Below are 16,374 nucleotides of genomic sequence, written 5' to 3' on the forward strand. Positions count from 1 at the left end.
TGTACCAAGAGACTGATAAATATCTACTATCTACTACAACCAATAAAGGAGCAACCATAAAACCCAAACTTGAGGGACAACATAATGACCTTGCTGAATTAGAGGATTCCATAGAGTGTCTCCTTAACTGGCAAGAAAAGGGCAAGGCAAATGGAGAATTCTCTTGCAATGCCCACTTCCAATCTTATTGGTTGCCTCTTCAGGGCTGTACACCACATTGATATTATGTCTTCATACAGTTGGACACTATTTGGATCAAGATGGAAGAGTGAACCTTTCAAAAATGGTGCTGATTTTAATCACTTGTGTCAAAACAGCACTGATTTTAACCACAGATTTCAAAATGCCAGTGGTTTTTCAATTTCTTAAAATTCAGAAGCAATGCAGTCGTACCTTGGTTTTCGACTGTGACTCAAATGTTTTGGCTCCTGAACGCCGCAAACCCAGAAGTGAGTGTTCTGGTTTGCAAACTTTTTTTGGAAACCTAACGTCCGACATGGCTTCCACAGCTTCGCTTGAGTGCAGGAAGCCCCTGCAGCCAATTGGAAGCCGCACCTTGGTTTCCGAACGTTTTCAGAAGTCAAATGGACTTCCGGAATGAATTCTGTTTGAGAACCAAGGTACGACTGTACCGGGTATGAGGCAGCTTTAGCATAAGTGGGCAGCTTATAAATATTTTTATAAATACAAATTTTGAAAAAATACCACAGAGTGAATACGTTGCTGGAACAGGGAACTCTGTGCCAGCTGTGCCATCCTCGATGCCCTCAGGAGCCGGTGATGACTAGCACCTACCCTTTCCTTATAATTTGCCTCCCCTCAGGGTTGCCCTTTACACAGCAGGATGCTGAAGAAGCAAAAGGTATCGTGACATCAGGCCCAAACTGTAAGCGATCAGATCTCCTGACTATATATATATATATATATATATATATATATATATATATATTTTAAAAACCCACAAAATGTTAAAGCAGCCTTGGAAGACTACTTGTCTTTCTACCAGCAGGACTAAAACAGCTGAAGGGCTGATTTTGATCAGAAAAGCAGCATTGGAGGGTGGGGGAGGAATTAAACCTTCCTCACTCACAACACTGCTGTCCTGATCCAGTTTATGGCTGCATTAAAGGAAAACAAACAAAAAATTTGGAGATCGGATCATAGATCTCACATGGGCTGTATACGCACAGGGGCAATATTGCATTGGTTTTCTTGGTCAGAATGCTAGTGCTACTGTCCCATTTTTTAATGTTCCTTTCACACTGTAGTCCCTATTTGTCTTACGGAACTGTGGCTTTTTGTCCTGGCATGTCATGCTAAATATCATTCACACCAATGGGCGTCAAACATCACTGCTCCAACCCTTTCCACACATGCGTGCTTCTGTCCCGCCAGGATCTCCCCCATGAGAACAACAGGGGAAAACTGTGTGCCAGTATATGGCCCCTATTTCAATCTACTCCTGATATTTTCTGGGTTAAGGGGGCTGCAAATAGGGCTTTTTCTGAGATCAAATAAATGAGAGTGAAACAAGTGCTATCTGCCCCTTAGTTTTCCAGAATAAACTGCCAAGTGAATGCAGCCACTGAGTCAGACTATTGGACCATATATATTGGACCAGCGATGGGGAACCTGTGGCTCTCTAGATGTTGTACGCTACTAACTCCCATCATCCCTGACCTCTGGGCATGCTAGCTTGAACTGATGACATCCTACAACATCTGGAGGACCACAGATTCCCCATCCCTGGTCTACACTGGCTGGCAGTGGCTCTCAGGGATTCCAGACAAGAGTCCTTCCCAGCCCTACCTGGGTGATGCATGTAAAGTTTGTGTTCGGCTTCGCAGACCTACCTGGAGAGGCTGGGGGACATACCTGGGATCTTCTGCATACATAGCCTGTGTTGTAACACTGAGCTGCGGTCCCTTCTCCAATCTGCCAGTCAAGTCACATCTAGCTTGTCCCAAAGCAGTCAGCATGAATGTAAGACTTCCACTGGCTGCAGTATGCAATGAGATTTCCACATGGACAGTGCGGCGCAAAACTCACAGGCTCAGGAGGTGCACCCAAGTCTCATGCATGAGAATAATGATGCTGTTATTAAGGTAGGCATTTATTTCCTCAGCCTTAAAACTCAGCGGCCATTTATAGCATTATTTGTCCCATCTGCACACTTGGGAGAAGAAGAAGAAAACCAACTCGTTAGTTAATGGTATGATTTATTTATTATTTATTCAGTGATATATGTAGAGCCTATAGCTTTAACAGCTCTAATGACAACTCTTCCAAAAACAGAAACAACATGAAAAGGATGCACATGAATAATTAAAATCTCGCCTCGTTCCCTGAAAAGAGAGCTAAAAGTCATGGGCTCCTCTCTCTTTTGCTTTCGTTCCCCTACCAAGAAGAAAGGATAAACTGCCACCAGCTAAATGCTAGCCTAGTGAGAACAGGCATATAAATCACCACCATCATCACCAGAGATGCAGCAACTTTTGCATAAATTTCAGAGAGCATTGCAGCAGCAAGGCGGAGAGGGGGGATGAACTACTCATAGATTTGCAAAAGGGAGGCAAACTCAGAAGTAACCATTGAATGGATTAGGATCCCAGGCTATTGGATTTCTCAGATCACATGCAACCAGCACAAGCTGGCGCAACTGGGACTGGTAAGGTGGAAGGGAGGGAGACCAACAGTAGGTGTATCCAGAGCCAATGACAGGCAGAGAGCCAAGTACCGTGTTTTTCGCTCCATAAGACACACTTTTTTCCCTCCTAAAAAGTATGGGGAAATGTGTGTGCATCTTATGGAGTGAATGCAGGGGGAGGCAGGCAGGAAAAGCCTCCAAGAGCCGCACACAAGCTCCGCGCGGCTCTTGCAGGCTTTGCCCCAGGAGGGAGAAAGGACTGACGCGACCAGTCAGTCCCTTCTCCCTCCTCATAGAAAAGCCTGCAGGAGCCGCGCGCTCCTTAAAGGGTGCGCGGTTCCTGTGGGCTTTTGCGGGAGGTGGGGGTATTGCCATAGCCGCGCGCAGCCCCTCCGGCCGGGAGAGGCTGCACACAGCTATGGCTTCTTTAGCGGCGCACAACCTCTCCAGCCGGGAGAAGTTGCGCGCGGCTAAAGAGGAAGCCAAGACAGCGAGCGGGATGGATCCTTTGCTGTTTGGGGCTGGGGGGGGGGCCAGGCTTCCCCCGGCAGCCCCAGAAGCTCTGGGAGAAGCGGACAGGCTGCGCTGTCCGCTGCTCTTTGGGGCTGGGGGGGGAAGATTTTTTTTTATTTCCCCCTCTAAAAACTAGGTGCGCTTTATGGTCCGGTGCGCCTTATGGAGCGAAAATTACGGTAATTCTAGTTGCGTCTCCATTCTCTTCCCTATTGAGTTGCACAAGAGGCAACACTGAGTATAAGGAGGCGGAAGCAGACAGGCAGCGCTGCCACCCTGGTTGCAAGAGGGTAGTGGGCTGAGGTTGGTGGGGCACTGCCCCATTTGCCCCCAAAGACCAACTTCCACTGCAAATTCTAATGTCCAGGTGACACAAAGCCATCAAGGAACTGAGTGCACTTTGAAGGACTGGATTTAGAAAACAATTCAAAGCTATATCTTGACGATTTGGAAAAGAAGTAAAAACAAGGAATACTGTAATCAGTGTAACTGAAATCCAATAATACGTATTCCATGTGTTGTTTTTGTTTTTATCTTATGTTCATGGTGTTAACAGTTGAAAGCCAATAAAATACATATTTAGTGGGGGGAATTAGGAATACCTGATATAAGTATTAGCTTGCTTGCTTGAGGGTAAAGTGGGAGTTGCACTGATCCAAATCTTCACTGGATTCCTGGAGTATCCAAAGTCCTCAATAAGAATATGTCTCCCATCCTTTACTTTTTACATTTGGATTTCCTTCTTCCAGGTTTCCTTCTATTTTGACTGCTGTGTTGTATTTTGAAGGCCCGGGGCTACAAATGACAAATCTCCTTTAAAAATTAAAAGAAATCTTGGGTCATGCATGTGTTCATCGTGCATTGCTTCACAATGCTCAAGAGGAGAGAAAGAGAGTGAGAGAGAAGCAAATTCCAAAAGCAGACAGTGAAGGATGTTGTTCTTAAGGTGTTTTAGCAAATCCTGCCCATTTTTCTACAGGTTAGTGTTATTGATCACTGACACCGAAGGGTCTGACACATAATCAATAGGCCTTGTGACCCACACCATTTGTGCCATGGTCTGTAGGAGCTCTAGAAACAAGGATGGGGGGAAAGGGGGGGGAATAGAGCTCCTCTTATAGCTTTCCATTTCCTCCGGGAAACTACTTCTACTCAAAAAGTAGTTTTAAAGGCAGGTTTATGATGACATTAGCCAGAGGCAGGGGACCCTTTTCAGCCCAAGACCGTGTGCCAGAAGTGGGCAGGGCCAGAAGTCAAATTGGGCGGAGCAAAGAATGTAAATTTTACCTTTGCACAGTAAGCTTGTTTCTACACACTGACATGCCCTTCTCTGTCCTCCATCCAGGGAAATATCAGAGTTCAAATATATATACATTTCGGCCAGGCAAAAGCACTCAAGGAGGGTGCAAAGCAGGTCCAGAGAGGGGTATGGCTTGGGGAGAGTCCCAAGGGCCAGATGTAGAAGCTTGGAGGGCCAGATTCAGGTCCCAGGTCTGAGGTTCCCCCATCCCTGTCCTACATCTGCTAAAGTGAGCTTGAACCCACAAAAGCTTAAAAGGTAAAGGGTAAAGGGACCCCTGACCATTAGGTCCAGTTGTGACCGACTGGGGTTGCGGCGCTCATCTCGCTTTATTGGCCGAGGGAGCCGGCGTACAGCTTCCGGGTCATGTGGCAAGCATGACTAAGCTGCTTCTGGCGAACCAGAGCAGCGCACGGAAACGCCGTTTACCTTCCCGCTGGAGCGGTACCTATTTATCTACTTGCACTTTGACGTGCTTTCGAACTGCTAGGTTGGCAGGAGCTGGGACCGAACAACAGGAGCTCACCCCATCGCGGGGATTCGAACCGCCGACCTTCTGATTGGCAAGTCCTAGGCTGCTAGCATAAATTCGTTAGGCCTTAAGGTGCCACACGAAACTATTGGATTGTGCTTGCTGCAAGGCTACATTCACACCATGCATTTCAGGCACTATGATACCATTTTAAACAGTCACTGCTTCCCCCAGAGGATTCTGGGAGCTGTAGTTTGTTAAGGGTGCTGGGAGCTGTTTGGAGACCCCTCATAGAGCGACAGTTTCCAGAGTGGTTTAACAATCAATCCAACTTCACAGGGACCTCTGGGAAGTGTAGTTCTGTGAGGGGGGGAATGGGTCGCTTAACTCTCAGCCCCCTTAACAAACCACAGCTCCCGGAATTTGTGAGGGGGGAAATGGATCTCCTAGCAGCTCTCTGTCCGCTTAACAAACTACAGCTCCAGGTTTGCATGGGCCCTGTGCAAGGTGAGCCCTGTCCCTACCCCAAAATGAGTTTACCAGGGGATGGGGGAGCAGATGGGAATAGCTGGCAGTCTTGAGTGTTGTGAAGAGAAGCATTGTGGGAAGCAGCTCTGGCCAGCCAACATCTCCATCACCCCAGGGTGCCTCTCAGAGGCATTCTGGAAAAATGAAGGTGGGGATTATTGTTGCAGTTGCTTTTCCCAAGCTGTTTCTTCACAGTACCTGGCTGAGCACTCCCATTCTTAATTCTTATTTAGGGGCACAAGCAACTGGAGTCGGCCACAATGTACCTTTGGCCATCACATCAGGTAGCAAAAGATCTTGGGTGACTGAAAACTGGCAAGATCTCTGTAACCTCACTTCCGGAAACAGTCTGCAATGCAGCTGTGGTAGTTCCCAGCACCCAAACAGCACCTTGAATACAGAACTCTGCATCTTCTGGGTTGTGATGCTCCCATTTGAACACCAGGCGCATTGTGGCAGTTGTGAAAAAGCAGCTTTGGGTGGAGACCACAATTTCTATTTATTACACCAAAGAAATTTTGAGCATGCAGCATGTGAGTGAAAAAACACCCTGGGAAGCGAAGGGGGAAAGTTCATGGCCTCTGTTTAAGGTGAATTTTTGAGGGGGGCCGAATGGTGGATTGAATGTCCAAGGGAAGAGCAACACTGCCACCTTGTGTTCAAACTAAGAATGGCTTCCTTCTTGTCCAACACGTTTAGGGGCATCCGAGATCAATGTTTCAGGACAAGGAATCTTTTTGAGATAATGAATGTGTGATCTTGGCTGATCCAAGGTCACATTAAATTAATGCAGTCTTCAAAGCTTTTTGCGGTGATACAATTAATGATTTGCCGCCATACCATTCAAAGAACTAATGACCAAAAAACCTTAAGGGCTTTGACCTACTTAGTTATGGTTTTCAAAAATAACCTCAAAGCAAAACTATCCTTTTTCCTCCCTGACCCAACCCCCTTGCTTTTTTGCCACCCCGGCTCAGGGTTCTTAGATAGGTTTGTCCACCTCTGGCTTCTTGTTTTAATCAATATTGGGATGTACATATTGAGTGTATTGCTCATTTGCTGATTAGCAGGCCCTGGTAAGACAGGGCAAGCCCAACCTGTACTTCAGTATAGAGAAAATAACATCATTAATTAGGAAGAGTCCCACTACATTGAACTACAGACATACTTGCATTCATTTTATTTATTTTTTCAGATTCACAAAAGGCTATGGGAGTGTAAAACTTACTAATCCACTACCCCAATTCCCCCATATCCGAGGCGTTTATCCTTCCCTTCGCCTACAAGGTATTTAAAGGTCACCTGGATCTTTGCTAACAATCAGGAAGGCTTAAAAGACTAATAAAGTCCAAGACTTGCTTCTGTCTACCATTATCTAATTCTTTCAGCGCAAGTGACCCATCCATTGATCCTAAATTACATTCCTTAATTGGGGAGAGTGGGGCCGGGGGGAGGGAGAGGAGGAGAAAGTTGATGCTACACATTGGTTACAACAGCTTTTCAAAGCCTGCTGACTACAGACAATTACTCCTGTTTTTTTTAAAAAGTTGAGATCAGATATTTGGTGGCTGTAGCTTGGAGGCCTGCTGTCTACCTACGATCAAGGCCACACAGACTTGGGGAAACTGAGCGGTTGAAGAACCACCCAAACCACTCAAATATAAACAGGTGTGCTGCGAGAAAAATGCACAAGACAAATCACACAGAGCTGCGGCAACTATGTGCCTTGATGCAACAATACTTTGAGGGCAGGAGGGTGAATGCTGCAGATTGTAAGGATGTGCCTTGGCAAGAGAGAAGTGGGAAGAGGAAAGGGATCATGCTCATGGCGCATGAGATGCTTTGGATGCTACATCAGAAGCAAGAAATCCAAAACATGAGTTGATTTGGCTCTGCTGGCTCCCCAGAGATCTGGGAAGGGGGTTCAGATATGGCACACTCATGCACTCACTTATCTTGGGAGATACAAAATATGTGCAACTGTGAAGCTTCCTACAGTGCATCTTGGATGTTGCGTGTATGCCGGAACGGTGCCTCTACTGAGGCAGGAAATTTGAAACTTGAGTCCGTTGCACTGTGCCGGCTCCCAGAATCTTAGGGTGGTAAGTGGTGCAGAAATACAGTAAGCCCCTTCAGAAGAGGTTGAAAATGCAATTGTGAATTTTCTCATGGTGCCATCTTGGATGCTCTGTGCACACGTGAACAGTGGTGCTACTGAGGTGGCAGGCCCATTGCTACCACCCCTTCCCTCCACGGCCAGTGCCTAACTTCACCTCTCTTCAGAGGCAGGCCTGCCATTGCACGTTTGCAACTCTGTACCGGAGCAAAACCACAGCTCCACTGGTAGAGCGCATGCCTCGCCAGCTCAAGTTCCCAGGCTCAATCCCTGGCATTTTAGGTAGGACTTGACCAAACTCTGGAGAGTGGCAGTTCATCACTGCAGACAATACCAAGCTAGATGGAGCAGTAGTCTGCCTCAGTAGAAGGCTGAGCATCTGAATCATCTCTATGATCCCAGAGGGAAAATAATAACAGTGCAATTTTATACTGGCCATGTATCAGGCAGAACACATTGCTTCTTTGCTTTTTTGTTTTGCTGAGAGCTTGCAAACTTCACAGCCTAACCTTCTCGCCCTTCCACATAAGGCCTCTTGGCCAATCTTCAAAATGTTGCATTTGACTGTCCAGGAAAATCTTGCCTTCCTGAGCAGGTGCTGCTAATGCCTTTGATGTTTGAACCATGAAGGGCAGGCCACGCTAAATACCATCTTAAAGACCCTTCTGATGTCTACAGGGAGAGGGATTCCTTCCTGACCTTTTCTCTTGGAGCTGCCTGGGCGTATTTTGTTCTGCATTTCCCGATAGCCCCTCCTCACCATTTCGTGGGCACCCAGGAGGTCGCGGTAACAGAGGTATCTTGTGCCAAAGGGCTCTGGAGCCCTCTGAGCAAAGCATTCAAATAAAGATATTTGTGCTCGTGACATAGGTCAGGCCAGGACAATACGCAGCTCTCAGTTCCACTGATTTCCCCCCGCCGCCAGTGACCTCAGCAAAGCTAGAAGAAAAGAAGCATTTCAAGCAGCCTTGCAGCAGATGGGCTAGGAAGGCAGTGGGAGAAAATAAAGAGCTTGGATAGAAGGAGACGACTGAAGCAGCCCCAGAATTTGGAGACACTTTGAGATTCCAGAGAAAATCAGTGAAAATCTGGGCAGGGGGCTGGACAGTTGCTTCAGATTTAATCTCGGTTAAGCAATTCAACCGAAAAGTTTCAAAAGCAAAAGGATACAGCATGAAGAATTTCTAAACGGTAAATTAGCCAGTCTAAATAATCCTGTTAGGCGGCTTTATATTTCGGGGGATATGCAGTTCCCCCATCTCTTTGGAGAGGTAGCTTAAAGCTTGGGAGGGGATTATTGTCTCCATACAGGGAGGTTTATGGGCATGTCATGCATCTGTATTTTCCAAAGGCAGCGTGGAACTAATGCTGTTAACAGCAGGTCAGTCTGCCCAAACAGAGGGCAGGAATACTGGCCAGCTTCTGGTTTCTCGCAGGTCAGAAACCTTTAACACTGGCTGCTCCGACAAGATGGAGCCATTGATCTACCAAATGCACAGGTGTATATTTTACTGCAGTCAAGCATGGGGTAATTATATAAATATATATAAAACACAGAGCTACACATATCAAGGAAACATTTTCCCCACAGCTATTTTGCTATGCTGCTATCTTAATGTCACAATCAAAGAAAGAACATTTTGTGCCATGATTAGTAACAATAAAAACTCATTTCACGATGGGGTAAGGCTATCATTGGTTACCAACCACAATGGCTGCGTTCTACCACCACTGTCAGCCGCAGTACGCCTCTGAATACGAATTTCTGTGAGTTGCAAGTGGGGAAGTGTGCTGTTGCATTCATGCCCTGCTTGAAGGCTTCATACAAACATCTGGTTGGCCACTGCGGATGAGATGGGGCTGTGGGATCTTCTGAATCCATGTTTACATATCCAGTAACCACACAGCTTGGAGAGCTGGCATTTAAGCAAAGCTAGTGTCCTGAGTGCTCACTGGAAGGACAGATCCTGAAGCCGAGGCTCCAATACTTTGGCCACCTCATGAGAAGAGAAGACTCCCTGGAAAAGACCCTGATGTTGGGAAAGATGGAGGGCACAAGGAGAAGGGGACGACAGAGGACGAGATGGTTGGACAGTGTTCTCGAAGCTACCAGCATGAGTTTGACCAAACTGCGGGAGGCAGTGGAAGACAGGAGTGCCTGGCGTGCTCTGGTCCATGGGGTCACGAAGAGTCAGACACGACTAAACGACTAAACAACAAGTGTCAGCAGGCAAGAAGTTGTTTGGCTTAAATGCCCTGGCACAGCCCACTGCTGATGGACCCTCCTGTGAAATACTGCCTTTTCTTGTGGGATAATTCTTCAGGCAACAGTCTTCTCTGCACTTAATCCAGAGGAACTCCTGATTTCTTTTTAACGAAGCCAGGAATCCCAGCTCATGCCAAGCACCTGCCCCCATCTCTTAATTGCCTAAGGGGTCGGAAACATGGCACTCACAGGCATCAGTGTGCTTGCCACTGCTTCCTATGGCATCTATGGAAGGTCTTGGTCAATATCCCTCCAAATGGCCATTATGCACAAGGGACTGTTTGCTCAGACTGCTCAGTTCCCGTTTGCACAGGCTCAACCTCTCCGATGTTGGGTGCTCCTCCTTGAACATTTCATTGGATGCCAGGATTGGATGCCCACCTTTTCAGGGCTTCTGAACAGAGTAGTGGTGCAAAGGGCTTGTCTTGTCTGTGTGAGCAAGGGAGGCAGTGGTGGCTTATGCAGGCACCAAAGCAACAATATCATATGTGTGAACCATACATCTAAGGGGAGGGCATTCCAAAGCCTGAGTGCAACTGCAGAGAACGCCCTATCTAGCATTCTTGCATAACATACCATTCCTGCTGGAATGATGAGAAGGGCTTCCCCGACCACCCCTAACACTCAGATGGGTCAAGAGGTGCTCCTTGAAGCAAATGGATCCCATTTAAATAAAAGTTAGTTCTTGAATTGGGCTCAGCGGAGTACAAGAAACCAGTGCAGGTCCTGTGGAATTGGGAGTGATCCTGGTAACGTGACATTCCAGATCCAGATCACCGCATTCCGCACAAGCTGTAGATGTCTTCAAGGCAGCCCCACATACAGCACATTACAACAATCCAAATGGGGGGTTACTAGATTATGAGTCACTGTGGCTATTTTGGTCCAAGAACAACCATAACTGGTGAACTAGGTGGAAGTCGAAACAAGCATTTCATACTACTGAAGCAGGAGATTGTAGCAACATACCTGGATCCAACAGAACCCCCAGCTATGAATGTGCTCATTTAGTGGGAGTGGCCCACACCCAGGTTAGCCTAACCAATTCCAAGACATGAGCCCCTTTCAGCCACAGTGTCTCCCTCTTCATTAGATTCAGTCTATTGGTGCATATTCAGCAATTTCTTCTTTCTTCCCATTGTTGAAAATGATCCTCACACAAAAACATACCTGGAACACACCTTATGCTTCCATGTTAGGAATATCCCAGTAATGTGTGATCAGAAACATCAGGAAAGGCAATTTGTCCTTGTTTAGCAAGAGATTCCCATTTTGAGAGTTTTTAGGAAAGTGTTGGTGTGGAGGGGGGGGGGAGGAATCTCATGTTATCCCCCACCCCACCAAAAAAATCCAAATTGACCTGTGCTGTTGGTTGCACTATATTAGATTGGTGCTCCCCACCACAGCTCCTGGGCCCTAAAATGACAGCTCAAACAAGAGCTGAAGATGCCAGCAGTTGAGGGGAGCACTATTTCCAAACCAGGAAATGCAGAACTCTGTGACATCTCTATTGTTAATGTGTGTGTGTGTGTGTGTGTGTGTGTGTGTGTGTGTCCACTTGCAGCTCCTGGCCCAGAAAGCAGGTTCCAAAGCAGCGGTGGGGGAAGCTATGGCTTGGTTGCCAAATATCTCCTGCCCCCCGCGCCTCTCTAGCTGACCTTTGAGCCTAATACTCCTCAGTGGTCCTACATCATGTCCTCCTCAAGTGCTTTCACATGGCTGGAATGTGTTCTTGAACTGTGATAATGCCTCTTTCTTGTCTGGATGGCGGGGGTGGGGGTGGAGAGAACGCATGTATAAATCTGTTTTTTGCACGGCTAGAATGTAGTCAACTATATGGCAGAAAGAGTGACATCTATTAATACTCCACAAGCAGACTTGGTATAAATAATCAAAGGGGTATTTCGAAGCTGGCTGCCTGCTGTTGAGAGACCTCAGAAATCGGTGTCAATAGCTCGCATGGCAGCCTCCTTGATTTCCGTATAATATCATTTGTGCACATTTTGTATGCAAAGCGTATCTGTGATTTCACCTTAAGTTCCCAAAGTACAAACACTTTGGCAGCTGGAGCCTTAAACTGAATCTGATTAGCAAATATCAGAGACAAGCTTTCTTTGCCTTCTTGCTTGCATCCCTGCTAAAAAGTTAAGAAAATTACAACAGTGCATGCTTGAACCTTTGGCTCAGCGCTCTCCTGGGCAGTGCTGTACTCATGATTAAGCTGTGTAGTGGCACCATCTTGTGGTGACAGCAAAACATAACATTAGCACATAACACAGTTTTATCTTTTCTTTTAGCCTGCCTCAAATAAACTATGAGTCGTGCTCTGTATTATCATTTATTGTGTTTCTGTATATATGGCTGTTTCACACACACAACTGGGATGTATAGTGGCTTCCTGCTGTGTATGGAAGACCCTTCACGGCCTAGGACCCTCGTACCTACGGGACCACCTCTACTGGTATGCCCCACGGAGGACCTTAAGGTCCATAAATTGCAACACCTTAGAGGTCCTGGGCCCTAAGGGAGTTAGATTAGCCTCAACCAGAGCCAGGGCCTTCTCAACACTGGCTCCAGCCTGGTGGAACGCTCTGTCTCATGAGACCAGGGCCCTGCGGGATCTGATTTCTTTCTGCAGGGCCTGTAAGACAGAGTTGTTCCGCCTGGCCTTTGGCTTGGAATCAGTTTGATTCCCTCGCCCTCTTTCTTTTTCCTTTATCCTCCTGTGAAGAGGCTGCATCCTAATGTTTTAATGTTGTATTTTAATCTTGTTTTTTAAATTGTATTTTAATCAACTTGTTTTTATTATTGGTTGTTAGCCGCTCTGAGCCCGGTCTTGGCTGGGGAGGGGAGGGTATAAATAAAATTTATTATTATTATTGTGCAACAATCACAGTTGTAAGCAGCAAGATAGATAGATAGATAGATAGATAGATAGATAGATAGATAGATAGAATGCACAGTCTTACAGTGTGTTTGGCTATGAGGCACTTACATGAGACTGGCAGCAAACCACATAAAGGCTCCAGGGCAGAGGTCGTGGCAATGGGAAAAAAGACAGCAGCAGCTGACATCAAACTCAAACAACAACTGCGTATTTTGGGTGTATGGGGTTCAAAAGCGCATCAAAGTGCAAGTAGATAAATAGGTACCACTCCAGCGGGAAGGTAAACGGCGTTTCCGTGTGCTGCTCTGGTTCACCAGAAGCGGCTTAGTCATGCTGGCCACATGACCCGGAAGCTGTCTGTGGACAAACGCCGGCTCCCTTGGCCTATAGAGCGAGATGAACGCACAACCCCAGAGTCGTCCGGAACTGGACCTAACGGTCAGGGGTACCTTTACCTTTTTAGTACCTCTGGTGGGGGATATGTCATGTTGCTTTTGGGGTAGTTCAGCTCCTAGAAACTGTCAGAATGCAACAGCGGTCACATCCTGGGAAACAGCTTCAATTAGCCAGCTAAAACAAGTGAAAGTAGCTGGCGGGTCTCAAATCCTTGGTGAGTTAGGGACTTCCCTAGCATGTGAAGACAGGCTCCAGCAGATTGAGCGGATGAGACCAATAGTGGGTCCACACATGTGCTGTAGAGGAAACTGAGGGGGCTCATCAACCTGGGAAGACAGTCCATCTAGAAAACTCTAATCCAAAACCTCCACTGCCTTGTGGCTATACTCATTCATGAGAAGGCTTCAGGAGTAAACCTTGAGGGAAAATCTGTACCCACTGCTTTGTGAGACATCTTCGGCTAAGGAGTAAATCCTACACAAATCGGGAGTGGAGTCCCTAGGACGGTTGGATGGTGTCATGTATGCCTCCTTCTGGCAACTCCTGCAGCCCAGCTGGTGCCAAATGTATTGCTCTGCTTTCCTTTAGATCACATCAGTGAGAACAAGAGAGAAGTCTTGTCGTCTGGGCAGCACAGGCCCTCCATGCACACTGCTTAGGCTTGTGCCCTGGAGAGGTCACTTTGGTGCGGCTAGCACAGCAAAAACAGCGTGGGAGGCAGCACTTACGAGTTGCTGGTCTCTGCTGCCACAACACTGAGGGTGGATGCTGAAGATGTGCAGGTAGAGTCATCGGCACCAAGGGACTTCTCCTTTGGTACAACAACCCTGCACAGTAGGCTACTTTTAAAATCCTCACACTGCAGATGCATAACTTAGAGAAGGGTAGGGCCGCCTAAACAAGTCCATGGCTATGGGAAGATATGAACCAGGGGCCTTCTGACTCACTGTTTAGTCTTCTACTCTGCCTCATTCATTCACACCTTCTCCTTGTATTGCTTACACTATGTGCATACTTTAGGATGTTGCTCTGAACTGCTTAGAGATTCTGTCTTCAGAAGGTTCTCCTTCGCTTGCTCTTTTCTTTGAGCCTTTCCGCTGCTGTTTATGAGCTTGATGTTCTTCAGCATATTCTTCACTGTAAGGCTCGGGGTTGAATACCTCTTCTGGGTCATCTTTAAATTCCTCTGCCTCACATGGCAAAGCCTTGTTAGGACTGTGAGCAACTTTCTAAAATAAAACAGACATAAATCCCTACATTACAGATGAAATGTACTCCTCCACATGAAAAATTTCCTTCCATTTGTGGTCAGTTTACACACACTTTGAACAACAGCTAACTGATATATAACAGAGGCCAAGCTTTTGCCCTATGTGTCTGAACTCTGAAGCCTGAATATACATACTCAAACGGATATCAACCATCTCAAGCATTAGGATCAGCAGCAGAGACCTTATTGCTGGTGCCACCCTCTGGCTGCTGTATGGCAGGCACTGACCCATCGCAGGGCCTTCTCAGTGGTGGCTTCCAGCCTGTAGAATGCCCCCATGCCCTCCTGGATGAGGTGCATCTGTCTGCCTCATCACTGATTTTCAGGAGAAATTTAAAATTTCTATACCCATACTCTATACCCAAGTTTTTGATGGCTGAAAGATATTGAACATGGCAATCATGATCAATAATTGTGAGGGTATATGAATGCTTTTAAATATTTTTAAATGCTCTAAAAAAATTAATTTAGATAGAGACAAACTTGAGAAAGATGGGCAAAAAAAAAGAGATGCTAACCATCTGTAATGGTTCTAGGGGTTGCTCGTGCGTAAGCAGGTGCCTATCTCCCCGGCTGGGTGCAAACACCTGGCTGGGCTGCCAAAGTGAACCTCTTCTGTCCGGACAGCCACTCACCCGTGGCTGACTCAGTCGCTGGCAGAATCCGTGAGTGGGCGTTTCTTAAACTTCTTCCAGCAAAGAAGTTCTTTGACGCCTAGTCTCCGCCTACCCTCTCTGCGCGAAAGCCTTCTGCGCAGGGAGGGCGTGGGCAACGGAGGACCCCTACTCTCTCCGCTGGTCCCAGGCAAGGAGTCATGGGACCGCCTCGCCACTTCCCCCACCTGCCCCCCTTCTCCACTGGTGCTACGCTGATTCTCTTCCCCAGAAGATGGGCTGCTCCTCCCGATCCCTGGACGCTCTCTGGAATCCCTCTGGCTTTTGCGCTCCCCCTCTAGTACTGATGGCAGTTCCCTGACACCATTGAATAAAAGTAATACATAAATCAATAACATAAAATACAAAGCAGAGAAAAAACCTGTACAGCCCCATATCATAAGCATTTCCAAATAAGATCATATTTTAAAGGGATCTGCTGCCTCACTGTCGCTGATGACAAATAGGAGGGAGGTGTACTTCAATGTTTTTAACTATCTTTAAGCCTTTAATTTGTTTTAATTTGATTTTAAATCATCACACTGTTTCAACATTGTGGTGCTTGCTGCTCTGGGCTCCTTTGGAAAGAAGGGTGGAATATGAAATTTAATAAATAAAAAATAGTCTGAAATAGCTCAGTTTTCCTGGCCACAGGCCACAAGGTTTTTGAGTCAAAATACAGAGACGACAAGACTGAGAAAACAAGGCTATCAACCTGTAGCAAGGCTTCCTTAGTCTGATACATGTGGACTGGCTACCATGATATAGCCTTTAGGTGTTATCACACACAGACACAGGCATAATAATAATAATAATAATAATAATGTGGGGGCTTAGTGGGAACGAAACAACACACTTTGAACTAATCACTCATATATGCTCTTAGTGAGTGAAATGGTAAAAGAGATGCAAACGTGTTTGTAAAAACACAGGTTTGGAAAAAATGAACACACAGACACACACAAAACAACTCATCACGCCATCCCCTTCTTGACTGGAGAGCCAGTGTGGTGTAGTGGTTAAGAGCGGTAGACTCCTAATCTGGGGAACTGGGTTCGCGTCTCCGCTCCTCCACATGCAGCTGCTGGGTGACCTTGGGCCAGTCACACTTCTTTGAAGTCTCTCAGCCCCACTCACCTCACAGAGTGTTTGTTGTGGGGGAGGAAGGGAAAGGAGAATGTTAGCCGCTTTGAGACTCCTTAAAGGGAGTGAAAGGCGGGATATCAAATCCAAACTCTTCTTCTTCTTCTTCTTTAACACTAATAGAGTTAACTCTTAAGTTACAAACTGAATGATCCCTGCTGTTGCACTTCCAACTCAGAGAAC

The 16,374-nt window shown here is 46.6% G+C and overlaps 1 protein-coding gene across 4 annotated transcripts in view; it reads right to left on the reverse strand.

Moving 5' to 3' along the window:
- Positions 1–1,009: 1,009 nt before the first annotated feature.
- Positions 1,010–16,374, reverse strand: part of LOC308463626 (protein FAM169B-like) — a 61,872-nt gene continuing 46,507 nt past the window's right edge. Inside the window, exons 9-11 of one of the 4 annotated variants that reach the window (XR_013979633.1) lie at positions 14,128–14,354; positions 3,763–3,973; positions 1,010–2,173 (exon numbers count right to left, since the gene is read on the reverse strand). Coding sequence is in view for 3 of the 4 variants with exons in the window: in XM_080982204.1 (XP_080838330.1) it covers positions 14,142–14,354 (213 nt within the window). In the remaining variant the exon portion in view is untranslated. Of the gene's footprint in view, positions 2,174–2,206; positions 3,974–12,693; positions 14,355–16,374 lie in introns of those variants that run through there. The other 3 variants (XM_080982204.1, XM_080982203.1, XM_080982205.1) reach the window with 3 other exon arrangements.

This window comes from Podarcis pityusensis, assembly GCF_964106645.2.
Source record: "Podarcis pityusensis genome assembly, chromosome: 14".
NCBI classification, from domain to species: Eukaryota; Metazoa; Chordata; class Lepidosauria; order Squamata; family Lacertidae; genus Podarcis; species Podarcis pityusensis.